The sequence below is a fragment of the Diuraphis noxia genome, unplaced genomic scaffold (genome assembly GCF_037042655.1).
Source record: "Diuraphis noxia isolate RWA-SAM2 unplaced genomic scaffold, SU_Dnox_SAM2 contig0001, whole genome shotgun sequence".
Lineage (NCBI taxonomy): Eukaryota > Metazoa > Arthropoda > Insecta > Hemiptera > Aphididae > Diuraphis > Diuraphis noxia.
Genome location: NW_028301711.1, coordinates 89183289 through 89200764, shown reverse-complemented (window position 1 = coordinate 89200764; position 17476 = coordinate 89183289). Strand labels below are relative to the sequence as shown.

At 24.3% G+C, this 17476-nt stretch overlaps 1 protein-coding gene and 1 long non-coding RNA gene across 2 annotated transcripts; both read right to left on the bottom strand.

The window, feature by feature from the left end:
* Window positions 1–597: 597 nt before the first annotated feature.
* Window positions 598–17013, bottom strand: LOC107167941 (uncharacterized). Its single transcript, XM_089215884.1, has 3 exons — window positions 16995–17013; window positions 3285–3381; window positions 598–1753 (listed from the first exon to the last, which is right to left on the bottom strand). Exon 3 carries the CDS (start codon window positions 1731–1733, stop codon window positions 1416–1418), a length of 318 nt encoding a protein of 105 aa, XP_089072010.1. The 5' UTR covers window positions 1734–1753; window positions 3285–3381; window positions 16995–17013; the 3' UTR covers window positions 598–1415.
* LOC149062373 (uncharacterized) lies at window positions 9529–9838 on the bottom strand. Its single transcript, XR_016189384.1, has 2 exons — window positions 9701–9838; window positions 9529–9639 (listed from the first exon to the last, which is right to left on the bottom strand). It is a non-coding gene; the product is annotated as an uncharacterized LOC149062373 (long non-coding RNA).
* Window positions 17014–17476: the final 463 nt, after the last annotated feature.

Below are 17476 nucleotides of genomic sequence, written 5' to 3'. Positions count from 1 at the left end.
AATTATCAACGCATACCGAGGTTGTTAAATTGTGTAGGTAAAATATATTATGTAATATAATTTTTTAGGTTAACTACGCCCAAGGATTTCTCAAACAGACAACCATCACGATTTTAGAGCCTTAGAGGGATTCAATGTCGCATGTTTCTAAACATTGACTGTCCAGTATTAATATTTACAGTATTTTCAAATGTCGTGGTTGTGACAGGGATATAATGAATGTTAATAATTTTAATTGGAATATATAAAATCTTGTAAAATAATACATTATATTAAATTTTATTTTTAAAGTAGCACAATGCAATCAATAAAGAAACTGATAAATACTTAATTATTTAATTAAGACATTCAATTTAATTGTGTGTTGTTTTCAAATGTTGACAATACAATTTGTATTATTGACTACATAAAAACTAAAATTGGTTTAGAGTTGAAAGAAATGGGTGGATGTCAACAGTTTAAGTGGATGTGTCTGATATTATGGGTAACATTTTGGACTTCAGTCACTGCGTAAAGCATAAACTATATAATTTTATATGAAATTAGTTTGATTCATTCTTTATAATATCTTTGTGAAAAAATACACTTATTAACAAATATAGATATAAAAGCATTTTATTTTTTGTAAGACATTGTTGACAGCAACTTAATTATTAAAATTTTACTTCTAAAGATTGTTTGTAAAATACAATACTACAATAATAAACTACTTATCATGCTAATAAATTAGAATTTTATAAGCTTCAAATACAATGAGATAAATTTAATTTAATTTTTTTTTTTTCATTTTGCATTAAGTATACCTATACTTCAATTTTCAATAGTTGAATATAAAATGAATAAGTTAGTTAAATAAGACAAATAACTAGAAACTACTTATAATATCTATTCTATTATAAAATAATTTTAAAAAAGTTTTCTTAATATTTGTTGATTAAAATGTAGCTAATTTTTTTAAAGAACTTAATTTTATATTAAAAAGTATAATAAACTAAACTACATTCTAGCTTTTTACTGTGATTCTATTAACTAATTCATCACTGGCGTGGATCAATGGGAGGAGGATAAGACGTGATTATAGTATGTATTTTTTAGTATAATAAATAGATCAAATGTCTTAAAATCCAAAAATTTAAAATATAAACCAAATTATTAATATTGTTATTAAATTTTATTTCCGGTGTAATCTATAATTTATTATGACATTATGAACCTACTAAAATGTAATTTGTATTTGTTCTGAAAAAATGTATTCTGCTATTTCATTCCGATCAGCGCACAATTAATTATTGACATTCACAAATCAATACTTTTGTATATAATCTACCTGCCTAATTATTACTATAAGCTAAGTATTATAAAAATGAAGATTATTTAAAAAAATTACTTTTTAATAAACTGTGAGTACTAATAAATTACAAGCCTCTCTTTTTTTTTCCAATATATTCAAACATATCCTCCGGGGAATCTAAATATTCAGATAAAACAACAACTCCAGTACAAAGGTAAGTGTTAAGATCAAGATCAGTAAGATCTTTTACTGCATCTCTTATACATTCTTCCATGTTAACAAGTTCTTGTTCTGTGAATGGTTCAGGAACTCTAGCATTCACATTTTTCAAATGTTCCGTTAAAGTTATGTAAACTTTGCCCGGTTTATCATTTAAAAAATGAATATCTTCCTGGATATCTTTAAGAAGTTCATAAAAGAAGAATTGCTCCTGGGTATACATGTGGATGTTTTCTATGGAATCTGTAAACATTTAAATTGTGCAATATTATTAATCACACATTAATTTACTGGCATGAGATAATTGACTAAAAGATATCTGTTTAAGCATAAATAAACTCTTGAGTTACCAAGTTAATGTGATATAAATAGTTCATATTTCTCATCTGTTGTAATAAATTCAAAATCACATTATTATGTACTTTTATTAGCCTATTTTTGTTATCAATTATATGTAAATAAATATGTTATATAAATCAAATTTCAATTATAAAATATGAAAAAAGAATACCCTTAAATGTTATTTATTTTTTTATTCTTTGATTTTAATCATAATACATTTTTGTAAGATCAATTATTTTATTAAAATTATTGTTAAAATCAGTGAAATGTAAATTTTAAATATTTTCTATTCCAGAAACACATTTTTCATAATATTCCCAACTTACTATCTTACACTATTATATAAAAAATCACAAAGGAAATATTAGAGTTATCAAGATTTCAATTGAAGCTGAAGCAATTTTATTAAATGTTGGACCTTGGAATGTTCTTATCCATAACAAAAACAAGTATCTAAGTAAAATTAATATTACACTGAAATCTAGCAATAGCAAATCATTGCCAGGTCAGCTAATTAAATCATATATAACTAACAACAATATTTCCAAATTAATTATCAATATCAATAGGCCATAAATTGATACTTATCCAATTATATCACTCTGACACCGTCAAAAACAAAATTTGCTTTATTGAACTTTCCCAAAAATCTAAATTATAAAAACTTGGTTCTCTTTTGGGGGTACACTTATCAGTCAAACAAAGAACACAAGATAACCAGAACCAAAATGTTCGTTCAACACCAATTACTAGCATTTTCTACTTTTCTCAATTATTAATTTTTTAATTTTTTTTTATTTTAATTTAAATCTACTTGAAGACAGAATTCTTCTGAAAAAAATCTTCTGCTTTTTTTTAATGTTTGAACATTTGATTTTATCAACTTTAATCAAGAATAATAAATATGTACATATATTTTTCTATTACTGTGCGCAATGTACATAATTTATAAAATAAAATAATAAATAATATCATCTTAAATCAAATTTTTACTTAACTTGAAGCACCCATACAATTGGAACATTTCTTTTGAAATGTAAACAATACATTTTAATAAGGAAATTAAAGCTGTTATGAAATAAATGAATGTATTTATAAACATAGTTATAAAAATTGAATGGTTAAATCTAATTTTCAGAGAATTCTGGAAATAAAATAACTACATAAATTAATTTAAAATAAAATATTATTTGAATAGTTACCTATTGAACCATTAAATTCTAATAGACTGTTCTAATAGACCTGTTTCAATTATTAAGGGATCCTTAATATTTTTGTGAGAACTGTTATGAAAATAAGGGGTATGTTTTAAATTTTGATAATACAAAACTTATAATGGATGTCAAAATAAATAAGGAAGATAATAATATGTAAATTTAGTTGTAAATACTTATTACTTTTATAAAGTGAGTAATCAAATATTTATACTTACTCAGTTTTAATTCTTTAAAGAAAAACCAATGATACAACTTGACGATGTATCCGTACTTCTGGTTGGCAGAAATGAAACAATGACTTCTATACTTGAACTACATGAAAAAATAAAACAGCATTATTATTTATAATTTATAACGATAATAATAACCAATAATATGCATATAATGTCAGACATTCCGATTTTGTCAATGTGTTATTGATAGTCTCTTATATCAGTAGCTAAATTTTAGTAATTAATTAGTTTACCAGAATACAAGAGAGCAATATCATACAAATAGCAATGTTTCGTTCAATTTTTAGCAAGATAAAGTTAAAATTAAACATGATTTTGCATAAAAGCATAAAGAATCCAGTACTTGTACTACTGAGTATAAATGTGGTCAGGACTGAGCAAGATATCACAAATTGAGTACTTTGATACAAAATACAGAGTATATTAATGTTTAGTATTTAATACAACTTTTCAGATAATCTAACAACCACATAAATATACTTAATATTTGTACTGAGTATTTTTTAGTTAGGCAATATTGAAAAATAATATTCTAGTCTTTATATATATATATATGTTACAGTTAAAGTATTGAATCAATTACTTAACACATTGACCGCCATGAGCTCTTGTATGAGATCTCACCAGTTTACTCCCTGCCGCCAAGGGGGTTTTACTTGGCAACAGTTTTGACGATTTAAACAAATATTGATAAAAAAAAAACTAAAAATGATATCTGCAAGCTTATTACACCATCTGAAAGTGGCAACACTGTACTTTTCAAATCCGACAAAAAGTACCGAATATTGAGACTCCGTATGAGATCTCACCAAAAATCGATTTCGGTGAGATCTCATATGGAGTCTCGATATTCAGTACTAGTAATTGTTTTGAGATCTCAAATAAAATCTCATGGCGGTTATGAGTTACAAGACAAAAAAAACCGTGGCGGTCAACGAGTTAATGAAATAACTAAGAAATGTATAAAATAATTAAAACATGTAGGTATTTATAATTTAACCAGTTATTTTAAACATTCCCTGGCATCACATCATTAATGTGTTAAATTGTATACAAAATATCATGTACAATATCGTCATTTTACTGTCCATCATACTAATGATAATCATACATTAAAATCTGGAGCAACTGCACAGTCACTGGGAACTGATCAGTGTTTGTTAAAGAGCATTAATACCAAAAAAAGTGATGCAAAGCAGTGTCTTTACAGAAAAAAAGTACTGTGCAACTCTAAATGTTACAATAGTCTTACATGTTCAAATAAATAATTAATTTAATTTAAAATAAATAAAATCTTATAATATATTTTAAATTTAATGCATTTTTTACTTTAGCGTATATCTAACTAAAATTCCATAAAATAACTAGTTACAGTATGATTTTCATGTATGATTTCATATTTTAACTAATATTTGTAGGTAATTCATGAACTACCTAGTTATTACATAAAAGTATGGAAGTTAACAATTTAACTATGACATATAGATACATAAACTCAGAGTTGGGTAGTATCTTAAATAGAATTGAATCTTATATCTTGTGTCCCGATCAGTTATAAAAAGTGAGAAATATTTTGTATTACAATACATTAAAGAAATACTTTGAAACATTCATTTTTTAATGACTTGAACAATAACTATACTCTAGTTAGGTACATAATGATTGTATGACTATCCCACTTTAGAGGTATAACCAGTATTGGAAATATTTGATGAAATTAAATCTTTAAGATATACTTAATAATTATCCTATAGTTATTCAAGTTTTTATTCGATTCAATAACAGCTTGTTCTCTTTCACTTATCAAACTTATGTTTCCATCTGCTGGATTTATAAAAAATTCTACAAGGAACAGATTTTTCTAATGTTACTTTTGAAAAATTATTATTATTAAAAGATAAGTTATAAATAAATAAATAAAGTAAATAAATAATACTGAATATTATTAGAATACATTATAATCATTAAACATTAATATCATACCAAAATTAGCATAATTCAATATCTAGCACCAAAAGTAGTAATAAATAATATAAATAGCCTTGTAAAAGATACTTTTGAAATATATTCAAGTACAGGTACAGGTTAAAGATATTTATTTTGTAAATATTTAAAATACATACTTAAATACTCAGTAAAAAAAGTATTTGTTTGTAACATATTTGTAGGTATGTTTGATTCAAATTTTTTATAAATATTTATTTTATCTTATAAATCAATAAACCAATTTTATGTTTTTTATTTTATAGTGCATCTAGAATTACAATAATCAGTAGACAACATATAGTATCTAGTATTGCAATTCTTGGCACTGATTTTTAAGTATTTAACCTATTGCTGTATTTAGTTTAGTAATATATTACTATTAACTATTAAGTAAAAGCTACCCAGTTAGTAGATAAACAATAAACCAAGCAAACATTTATAACAAACAATGTTAACATTTATAAATTGATCACCTGTAATACATTCATATTTAATAGGTTCAAACATAAAAAATATAATAATAATAATTATTCAAATAAATCAAAGTCAGAACATACATACCAACTCTTAACGGTCAATGTTTATTCATAATGAAAATTAAACAATTTGTATAATTTATAATATCAAAAATAACAGTCAATTTTAAATTATGTTTTTGTTACTTGGCAATTGTATTAATATCAAAAATCTATTTTGTTTATATTATAACTAAATAAATTTTTTTTTTAAACAAAAAAAACTTGAATTTGTAATTATAATTTTTAGACATACATGAGAATATTTTATTTTACATATTATTGTTTTTAATTTCAATCCCCTTGGCTATATTCTCTTATAGAGTTTGGATTTTGTAGCTTTATAAAACCATAACAATAAAAGCGCTTAAATTAAAAAAAGCATAAAGAAATCACCCTGATTATTTTTAACAAACCTACAAAAGTTCTATAATAGTATTGTAGCTATAAATTTAGTTGTATTACTATTTGATAGTATACAAATTCATAACTATGCCTATAACAGGTTTAAAGTTGTTAATTTAATGTTTTGAATTATAATTAAATATATAAAAATATAATATGTAATAAAAAAAAATGTTCAATTGATTGGATCAAACATAAAACGAGATAAATTCAACAAGTTATGTCCTTGGAATCAAGGTTAAAGATATACCTTTAATCGTGCTTGGAACACATTATAGTATAAATAATTATTAAACAATAGCTTGCTATTTAGGGCTTTAAAAAAATATGATAAAAGTAAATATTGAACTTTCAAATATTTAGTTTCAGAATTCTTTTAGAAAAATATTATTAAACACAAAACAAAAAAAGTAAACATAAAAAGCACCCAAAATATCAAAGAAAGCATCATAAAAAATAATAGCTAAAAAACAAAATTTACTAAAATTTTATTCTTAGTAGTATAAATTTGAAGGTAGAGCTAAGTATTTTAAACTGTAGGAAAAAAGCAAACACCTACAAAATCCAAAATTTACTTACACTGTTGTCTATGCCATTTTGTATCTCACTATGCACAATAGTCAATATTCAATACTATATGAGATTAATGCTGGATTGCATGAAAAATGTATTAATTTAAGGATACAATGAAAATTAATGGACAAGAGCCACTATTTACTTGTTAAATTTAGCAATTTAAAATTTAACAGTTGAATGTATTATTTAAAATAGTATGACTAAATTATTTGTTTTATTATATATATTATGTTGTTTTTGATAAAAAAAAGTGCCTGAAATTAACATTACTATAGTATTTATTTCAGAAATCATATTTGAAAGAATTAATACAAATATACTACATTTATATAAAATGTTATGAACATCAACTATACTGGGTGATTTTTTTATCAAAGAACACTCATTTTTTCAAAATATTTTTTTACATAGTTTCAAGTTCTTAAAAACCAACGTTTTTATTAAAAAATTATATTTTTAAATATTTTTTATCCTTATCATTTTTTAAGTTTTTTACGTTTTTGAATGACAACATAGAGTTTTAATTTCATATTCCAAAGCAGAATATTTTTCTAAGTATTTTGATTCATAAAAATCGAATTTAGGGCTAGTAGTTTTTGAGTTATAAGTATTTAAAGTTTAGATTGGCAGTGTGAAGTGGTACGGGGTTACCCAGCAAAATGTTTGTCCACTACTCCGCTTGTTTATGAGTTATATGTATTTAAAGTTTAGACAAGCGAAGTAGTGGACAAACATTTTGCGGGGTGACCCCGTACCACTCCACTCTGTCAATCTAAACTTTAAATACTTATAACTCAAAAACTACTTGCCCTAAATTCGATTTTTATGAATCAAAATATTTAGAAAAATATTCTGCTTTGGAATATGAAATTAAAACTCTAGGTTGTCATAACTCTAGGTTGGTTTTTTAACAACTTGAAACCATAAAAAATATTTTGAAAAAAGTGAATACTTTTTTAAATAATGAGTGTTCCTTAATAAAAAAATCACCCTGTATAATTTAAATACTATTTGAATTTATCATTTTATTCAATATATTTTAATTTTCGTTAATGAATACCTTAGTATTCAGGAGCAGATTTAGGTGGTGATATGGGTGCTTGAGGTGAGGTTAGGTTATTAGGGTGATCTCAGCTAAAGAATCTCTTTTCCACCTCTGGTATTAATTTTTTCCCTCATTGACGCTCTTTCAACCGACAATGTTAACATAATAAAACATACGCTAAATTTTATTCTGCAATTAGGCCTCTGAATTTAAGAGTGTGAGCTTTACCAACTATATTATTCCAGATTAATGTACATAATTGTCGATATATCATAATGTAATGTTAAAATCTCATTAAATAAAAATACAAAAATATACTTAATTACACCAATTATAAAACTAAGGGCAATTTGCTATGCAAGAAATGAGATTTCCCCTTACCTTAGCAATACCCAGGAAAGCCAACAAAATTACATAAATTTTATTTTATTTAAAAACCAGTAATTTAAAAAAAAAACCCCCCACTGTTTAAACATTTTTATCACTACATGATTTTATTTTTAATTCATTTAAGTATGAATTTTTATTTATTCTTCAATAATGTAAATTTTGATACAATATGAACCAGTCATTAGTTGATTGTTATTTATTGTTGTAAACTTGAAAAGTGAAAATGCACGGTTTATTAATTTCAGTACCATCAACTTAATATTTGTTTAAATAATTATAGTTTAATTATCAATTTTAAGTAACTACATCAACAGTAAAACCTAACTTAACAGATGAGGTATCTGTTCAACAGGATGATTAAGTTCCAGAAAAACTACTTGTCTATAACAAACTCTTTGAATACAAACAGTACAATTTCTCCATGATACCTTGATAACGGACAACGACCTTAGTTCAAACACAATTATAATTCCATATGAATGTATTATGCAACAGCATTGTGTGAGGTGCGATTACACATAAAACCTGGATGGTGAAGGCATTGGATTACGATTGATCACTTACTCCTATAAAAATGTGCATATATTTATCATTATATATAATATGTTTAATTAACTATGAATATATGTGTGTACCTGAATATTATATTTATTAATAGATAGTTATTAACAGATTATTTTCATAAAATACAATATTTTCATTAAATAGTTATATACCTACAACCAAAATGAGTTAAATAAAAAAGATAGTAGAGCCTGCCTACAATGAATACTTATTATTATTTATTTGTTCATGGGTAATAACTCAATTACATAAAGATTATAATTTAGTACATATAAATATGGTATAACATTTGAAAAAATAAAATAAATTAATGAATAACTAAGATACTTAATATTCTAATAATACAAAAAAAACAGTAATATGGTAAAAATAACATTGGAGAAAATACTCAAACTACGAAACTCAATACAGTAATACAATTAATTGTAGATATAAAACTAATAAAAATTTTTTCTTACAAAACTATTGAAAAAATAAACAGAATTTAGATTGAAATTAAAAAATACAATTTATATATCATTAGCGATAGCTATCATTCTATTTATAGGAGCGGATAACGCATAAATAGTTTTGTGGTTATTTAGATAGAAAGTAGTAACGATTGATGATCTAGTTTTAAATTGAGGAACAGAAAAAAACTTAATAGCTCCAGAAAAATGATGAAACCATTTAGTAGTTTGAACAAAAATATTAGATCATTCACTTCTTCTGTTTGATAAGCACTGGATGTTAAATGTATTTAACAGTGGTTAATAAGACGAATGAGGTACATGTATAATATTACATTTATATAATATAACAGATATTATTAATGATCCTGTGATTGCTTGTTAGATTTCACCCAATTTTTAGAAATCTAAAAAAATAATAGGTATCAAAACAGAGACGTGTATGCATATATTACAGTACACACGTACTATTTAAATATTATGTTGGATACACACACATAACACATTTAATATAGGCTATGGGTCTATGCAGTATCCATAGTTTATGATCTAAAACTTATGGCATTAAAAGTTGGCTCCAAATTCTAATATTACCGTGTACCGACCGCAGATCACTGCTGATACAGAGTTGAAGAGTCTGAGGCCAATATAAAACTGATAAATTGTACAAGTGATTACTTAAACGAATGATTTTGCACTATTGGTCTGCTTGGAAAATCTTAATAATCCAAAACAATAGGATTTGTATAACTAACGTCAAAATACTTTTTATAGAAACAAATTTATATTAAGCAAGACACATTGTCAACATAAGAAATGTCGTATAACTGAGATGGCAAAAATAACAATGATACTTTGATAGAAACTTGGAATAAGTAAAAATTTGGATCCAAGACCATAAATAAAATTAATAAAGTATAATAATATAAAAACGCAGTATAATCGTTACACCATACACTTGAATAAATTGTACACAATTGATAAGAACATAAAAATGATAAGAAAGTGTTTGTCCACCTAATCACTATAAACAAAAATATATTGATAGCAGTCATCCGATTAATACAATAATATAAGCAAAACTATACTGACATTATTATGAATTTGAAAATATCAAAAAGGACGTAGACAATTATTAGTGTACTGTGAAGACCATAAAATATGTTGTATAACACAACATAAATGATTACTGAATACTAATTACTGATTAGTAATTGGCCAGTAAGCGTTTAGCTTAGTCGTTGAGGTGTTCTATTCTGTTATGTAAATCAGATAGTCACTCAAGCAAATTTACGTAAAATTGAGTTGATTATAAGATTGACATGGAATTTAAAGCTTCACATAAAATTATTTTATCAATTTTTTTAAAGAAAATCTAAATCACTTTCTATTGAAATAATTTTCAATTGTCATTATGTTTTATTTAAATAATTTGGTTATTATAAGGTCATTATTACACTAAAAAAATAAATTAAAAAATATTTAGTAAGTAAATTATTTTTACTCGTTGTTCACATTTCTCGATATTTGATACAAGCCGTAATCATACAATATATTAGGTACCTACCTATTATTCACTGATACCAAATTAATCGTAAATCTACGATTTTAAATTTATATAATAGATTAACAGATAACTATGCATAATTTTATTCTCAGTTAATTTTTATAATTTTAATTACTCTACAAATTTTAGAACTCGTAAAGTTTAGGACTGTTATTCTAATTAATTTATCACACTATTTGTGTATTTACTCAAAATACATATAATTGGATAATACAAATATATATGACAATTAAAACTAAAAAAAAAAAAACAGTATTTTATGCAAGTATACACTTTGTGTTCAGCAATCAGTATTACATTGTATTGTTGTATGAAAATAGGTAACAACAATACAACATTTGTTATCTGTATAAAAAGTATATATGCAAACGTTCCAGGATGTATTTGTACTTTTTATATAGACACCCCAGGATGTATTGCTCTTTACAATAAAAGTACATAGTCCAAGTTTATATTTTAAATATTGGATAACATTTTATCCTTTGCAAATGAGTTGGCCACCCCGGGGTTATTTTAAATAACATTATATTAACATTCTAAACACATCGTGGTCGTATATTTCATTGTCTGCCTTTCTGCCGAATGAAACTGATCATTTATCACAAATTCACAAAACGTAATTATTACGATAACATTACATATAAAATAATTATTATAATAATGAAACAATGTCCGAAACTCTAAACAGAATAGAACCAATAATAGAACTTAACAGAACCAATTGGTTAAATAATTAGTTTAGACTATTCAATATTGGTTTATATATTTTGCTTTTATTGTAAGCTATTGTGATCAATAGAATCGTTTCAATTACAAATATTTTCATGCTTGAAATACAAGCCATTGTTTAAAAATAATTATTGTTATATTATTATATTGGATAACAACGATTTATAGAAAATTAGAGTATAATTTAATTTAACTGATTATTTAAACTGCATAATACCATTTACAATACAAGTAAGTACCTACATTAGTATAACTAATAAAACAATAAATAATATAAGACAATACATAATATTATAGTATTGCGTACGTAATATTTTGTTTTAATTATATTAAATATTTTAAACATTATTCTAGTGCCGTGTGCAGTAGATTATACTTATATCACGAGTATAATATATTATTTAGTTAAACTATATATCGAGATTAAATTGATATAATCTATTTTTTTTATTATAAAAAAATAATATTGTTTATATGAAATATTTATCTGTTAATACCTCTTATCGTAATACTTTTTAAAATTTTTTTAATTATGTATTTATGTGGGTATAATTTATATACCTATTAGGAACTAAATAGTTTACTAATGACACAAATTTAAAATATGATTCATAGTTCAGACTTTTATAATAAAATATAGGATATAAAAAAAAAGATCAAGATAATTTTTTATACATAAACACGAATAAATCGAAAAGTTTTGAAATATTTGTTTTACATAATTTGACCTAATTATCAAACAACGTTTTACATCACGAATAATAGAAACCAGGACATTTTTCCGAGGATTTAAATTTTAATGTTAGAAAATTAGATTTTATTTTGTATTAGTTTTTACTTGTTGATAAGTTAAAAAAATTTTAAGTCCTTATATGTAGAGTAGTTGACCAACATGTTGCATGGTACCTCAGGCTCACTGCACTCATTATATTTTAAGTACCTAAGAGTATACTAAATTAACTCCTAGTTTAAAATTAAATAATTATATATATAGGTAAAAATATTCTGTCATGGAAAATTAAATGACATTTAAAACGTGAAAATAAAATAATAAAATAAAATTATTGATCACTAAAACATAAATTTCCAAAAACACTTAACTATATATTTTAAGAGCATAAGTATAAATAAATATAGAGATAAGAATGTATTAATAAAAACCTATTTTATTTTAAAATATTGAGATATCACCATAGAGCGGCTCTATATATAGCCAGGCACGTAGCCAGAATATTTATAATTAATGGCAAATAATTGTTGGCACTTTATAATTTTTCATAATTTTCCCGATTACTTGGAGGAGGCTTCTCCATCACATTCATCATCAGGTAGCATGTCATATAAAGAATTTTATTAATTTATAATTAACCTTCTGTTAGAAATTTTTTTTCTTAACAAGTGTACCTATTACAGACTACAGTATTACAAAAAATAGATAGTGCCTGATTAAAAAAAAAAATAACAAATTACCCACATCTTTATTTTGGGATACATTTGTCATGCTATGAAAAATAAATCTACCTACATATTAAGAATACCTATAAGCAAATTAAATTGTTCAACTTCTATTAACAAAAATGAATTAATTCATAAATACTGCCCGGCTAAGCAAAAGTGTCGTAAAAATTAAATTATTAGTTTTGAGAAAAATGCAGTTTTGTATTTTCATTTATTATACCTTTATTATTTGTTAGTCTATTTGATTTAGTATAAAACATATCCACCCTTATAGTTTTTCTTGACAAGGAATGCCATGAAATAATAATTTAAAAGTGTTGTTTGCTTATTATACAAATTAAAATTACTTTTATGTTATTATTTAGCAATATAAGCTGTTGCTACTTTTATGTATTAAGGATAAACGCTGTAAGCAAACTTTACGGCATTATAATAAATCGTCTAAAAATGTATTTACGTTAAATGTATTTAGTAAAATTTCCGTACATAAATGTAAATAAATAAATTATTTAAATATGACAACAAATTATATCAAGTGCACTAATTATAAACATGAGTTTTATTACAAATTATAAATTTGATCGTTAAATAAAAAAATGAAAATAAATTGTCTAATAATTATGAATTGGATAATGCATTATAGTTTTATGACAAATTAATCAATTTTATTTCCAAATAATATTGATGATAGCAATTTGGAAACTATTAATATAATATATCGCCGTTACTTTAGAAAAAAAGTCAAAATGTTAGATAATAACGCTGTATCTATAAACATATTTACAGCAACAGTTTTTTATGCTTAGTAAGTGTGAGATGCGGCATTCTTACTTAATACTTCTATTTTTTTTTTGTTACCTACAGCGTTTTTAAATCTAGATAATTGATTTTATTGCCTGTTTAATGTAATTTTAGGGATATTTTATTTACTTTTATAGTGTAAAACTGATAAGCCTATCAGATGCCGTAACTAACTCATTTTTTTATTCGAGTTACGGCACTTTTGCTTAGCAGGACGTATAACTTAAGTATTTTAATATAACTGAATCACTAAATGTAGAAAGGGTCCAATATTTTACAAAAATCACTTGATTACATAACCTAATTGAATGTTGATAAAAACATGGTTTTGTCCAGAGAAGGCACAAATGTGTATTGGAAAAATGTGGAATAATTGAGGCAAGTGAATTTACTAAGGGAATAGTATCATATCATTTCAAATTGAGAAAAAACAACAATACAGTACCTAAATACACTGGTTTAAATTATTTTAAAAATATCAAATATTTGTGACTTTATTAGTATATAATGTACTGTATATTATTTAATAATTGACTATTTAAGATACTTATTTATATGAAAAAGTAATTTTTGATAAATAAATGATAATTTGAAGCATAAATGGCACATCTTCATGATCTTAAAATCCTTCACATTCTAATAGCTTAATTATATTATTTCATAAAGTGATTTTAGAAACATGTATACCATGCATGTCTTAAAATATATTATTCCATCACATACAATTTATTTCAGATACATTAACCTAACGACTAATAAAGATTTCAAATCGCAAAGATATCATTATCTATTACAACTTTACAAGTGTTTGAGAGAAATTCATTGAAAGTTAGGCCTCATATGAGTCTCATATAAATTTTTTGTGGCTAAGTTAATATATAATTTGTATTCAAATCAAGAACTAAAATAAGTAAAATAGTAGAACTAGAAACTACGGATTAAAATATTATTTGTTTGTAGTAATTTTAGATACTTTTTGAAATGAATATGCCTAACAGTTACAAAACTAAATTTGATATGACTTATATTTTTCTCTAAAATAAAAAAGTATGTAAAAATAATTTTATTTTATTTTTATCAAAAAGGTTGCTGATCACTATAGTAGCTGATAAAATGTGATATAAAATTGTATTGAGTTACATAATATTTATTATTTAAATAAATAATATTTGAATTCCGGAATAAAAATCCACAGATTACGTTGTTACTCACATGAAAATAATTTATATAAATATTTTTTTTAAATAGATATATTTTATATAAATATTTTTTTTAAATAGATATATTTTATATAATACTTTCATTCAAAAAATTAATATAATAGTACCCTGAAATAAAATATTAGGTACGCTTCCTATAATATTTTGAATATAATGTATTAAATATAAGAACTTTAAATGTTCAATATAAATTTAAATATCCAACTTTAATTCAATAACTCAATATATTTGTATATACTATTTTTTAAACAGTTTAAAATCTACTGTGAGTATAGATGTATCATTAATTATTACTACCCACCTATATTTTAATATCATATTGACTTTATCATTCAAAATATTTATTTAAATACAGATGTATTTTATATTTATTTAAAATAATGTGTTATATACCTATATTTGTAATTCAATATTAAAATAATTTTCATGTGGTTATGAGTAATATTGTAGTCTGGGGATTTTTTTCTAGGGTCGTTTGTCAGGAGATTTTTATTCCGATTACCGTAATATTCGTACATTTGAGATTATTATTGAACAGTAACATCTCGTTCTGTTAAACCATGTCTAAATAACTCCCTTTGTATTTTGAATTCTAATAAAATGCATTCCATTTAGAAAACACCAGCTGAATCAATTTAGTATACCTTACTATGCTTTTATCTGAAAAATAATAGTCGGTTTTATACTGTTGAATTTATAAATCATAAATAATACTACTATATTTATAATTAAACCCATACATTATACAATAATTATATGTACGAATATATGTCAGACAAATAATCTAATCATAATATATTGATATTATGATTAACTTATTTGTCTGCATATGGAAAAAAAAATATTAATTGAAATTATCATAGGTAGTTTGAACAATAATCGTTGTTGTGTTTCTGTAACAAAAGCATAACTACATTATAATTACCATTTGTGCATAGGCGGAGCCAGAAGTGTTGTTCAGCGCATGCTGAATCTAAATCGGCCCACCACAATACATGGGAGAGGGGCTTGGGAGGCTAATCCATAAAATTGCCAAAATATTTTAATATAGTTACTTTATATTTAACAATAATTAAGAAAGTATGTAGTAAAGATAACTTAATTACTTATGTCAATAGGTACTGATAAAAAAAAAAAATTAAAAACTCATATTTATAATATTAAATAAACTTCACTCAAAAATATTATAACGCCATTTGTCTCTGAAAATCTACTGCTATTTTGAAATTGTCTATTATAGCATCAATATAAACATTGACAACAATTTCCTCTTCTACTATCAATACCGTCAAAGCATTTTAATCTATCTTTCTTAAAGGAAGATCTCAATTTTTATTTGAATATGGTTAATTTAGAGAAAGGCCTCTCACAGGTACAACTTGTTACTGGAACCACTACAAACTTTTGAATGACATTAAAAAATTGTTCATTGATTTTACTTTTATTACTTATAAACTGTTTTTATTAGGAAATTGTATTTTAATAACATTACTTCTATTTCTAGTTTTTCGCTATCACATTTAAATATTTTTAATAGACAATATAAATCTAAGTTTAGTAAATTATTTAAAATGCAACCTTTAAATTTAAGCTCAACTTAAATTAAAGTGGCCTGCCAGGGCGATTAGGGCGTGCAGCTGTATACCCTGCATGTCCAATGGCTCCGCCTATGCATTCGCGACCTACTTACATTGGAATTTAATATGTATTTATTATTTTAACGGATATGTAACAGTATGCATATTATATTAAAACACTTGGAATGAATTTTATCCCTTATTCCTTACTGCATTACAAGAGTTTTGCATCTTAACTAGGTAACAATGTAATATGGCAGACATATTTTTATTTTTTTTTAATGTTTGTTATGTTTACATGTTTACTTTAATTTAATTTTGAGAGATAAAGAAATGTTTTTCATGTATCAGTTATATAAGCATAGATTTATCTGTATATTATAGTAATATTGCGAAAAATAATAACTTACATGTTTTGGTTGAAGATTTGAATGTACTAGTCAAACTTAGTAGTAATATTGTTTACTCAGTGATCTTCTTCCTTGATACAATTTACTTAAACAAAATAAATAAAATACATTGTTTTATAAAATAAGTAATCACAATGTATGCCTAACAATGCCCACACAACGGTGACCTGTTAAGATTTGTATTGTAATCTATATACTTACTACAATGCGACTATTAACTTTTTATGTCCAAAAACAGCATAGAAAATTCAAAAAAATTAAATTAAACTGATGTATAATAGTACAGTAATATAGTCACAAGGAAATATGGTATAGAAAAAACTGATAGTGAACAATGAAAATTTATAAATGGTGGACGGGGATTTGGAACGCTTGTGACGCTTGTGTGGGGTGAAATGGATGCAGGGCGCAGGTGCAAATTCTTTTAGTTAATATTATGAGCACAAGTGGCGCCTGATTCTCAATCGCGCCCATTTCTACCA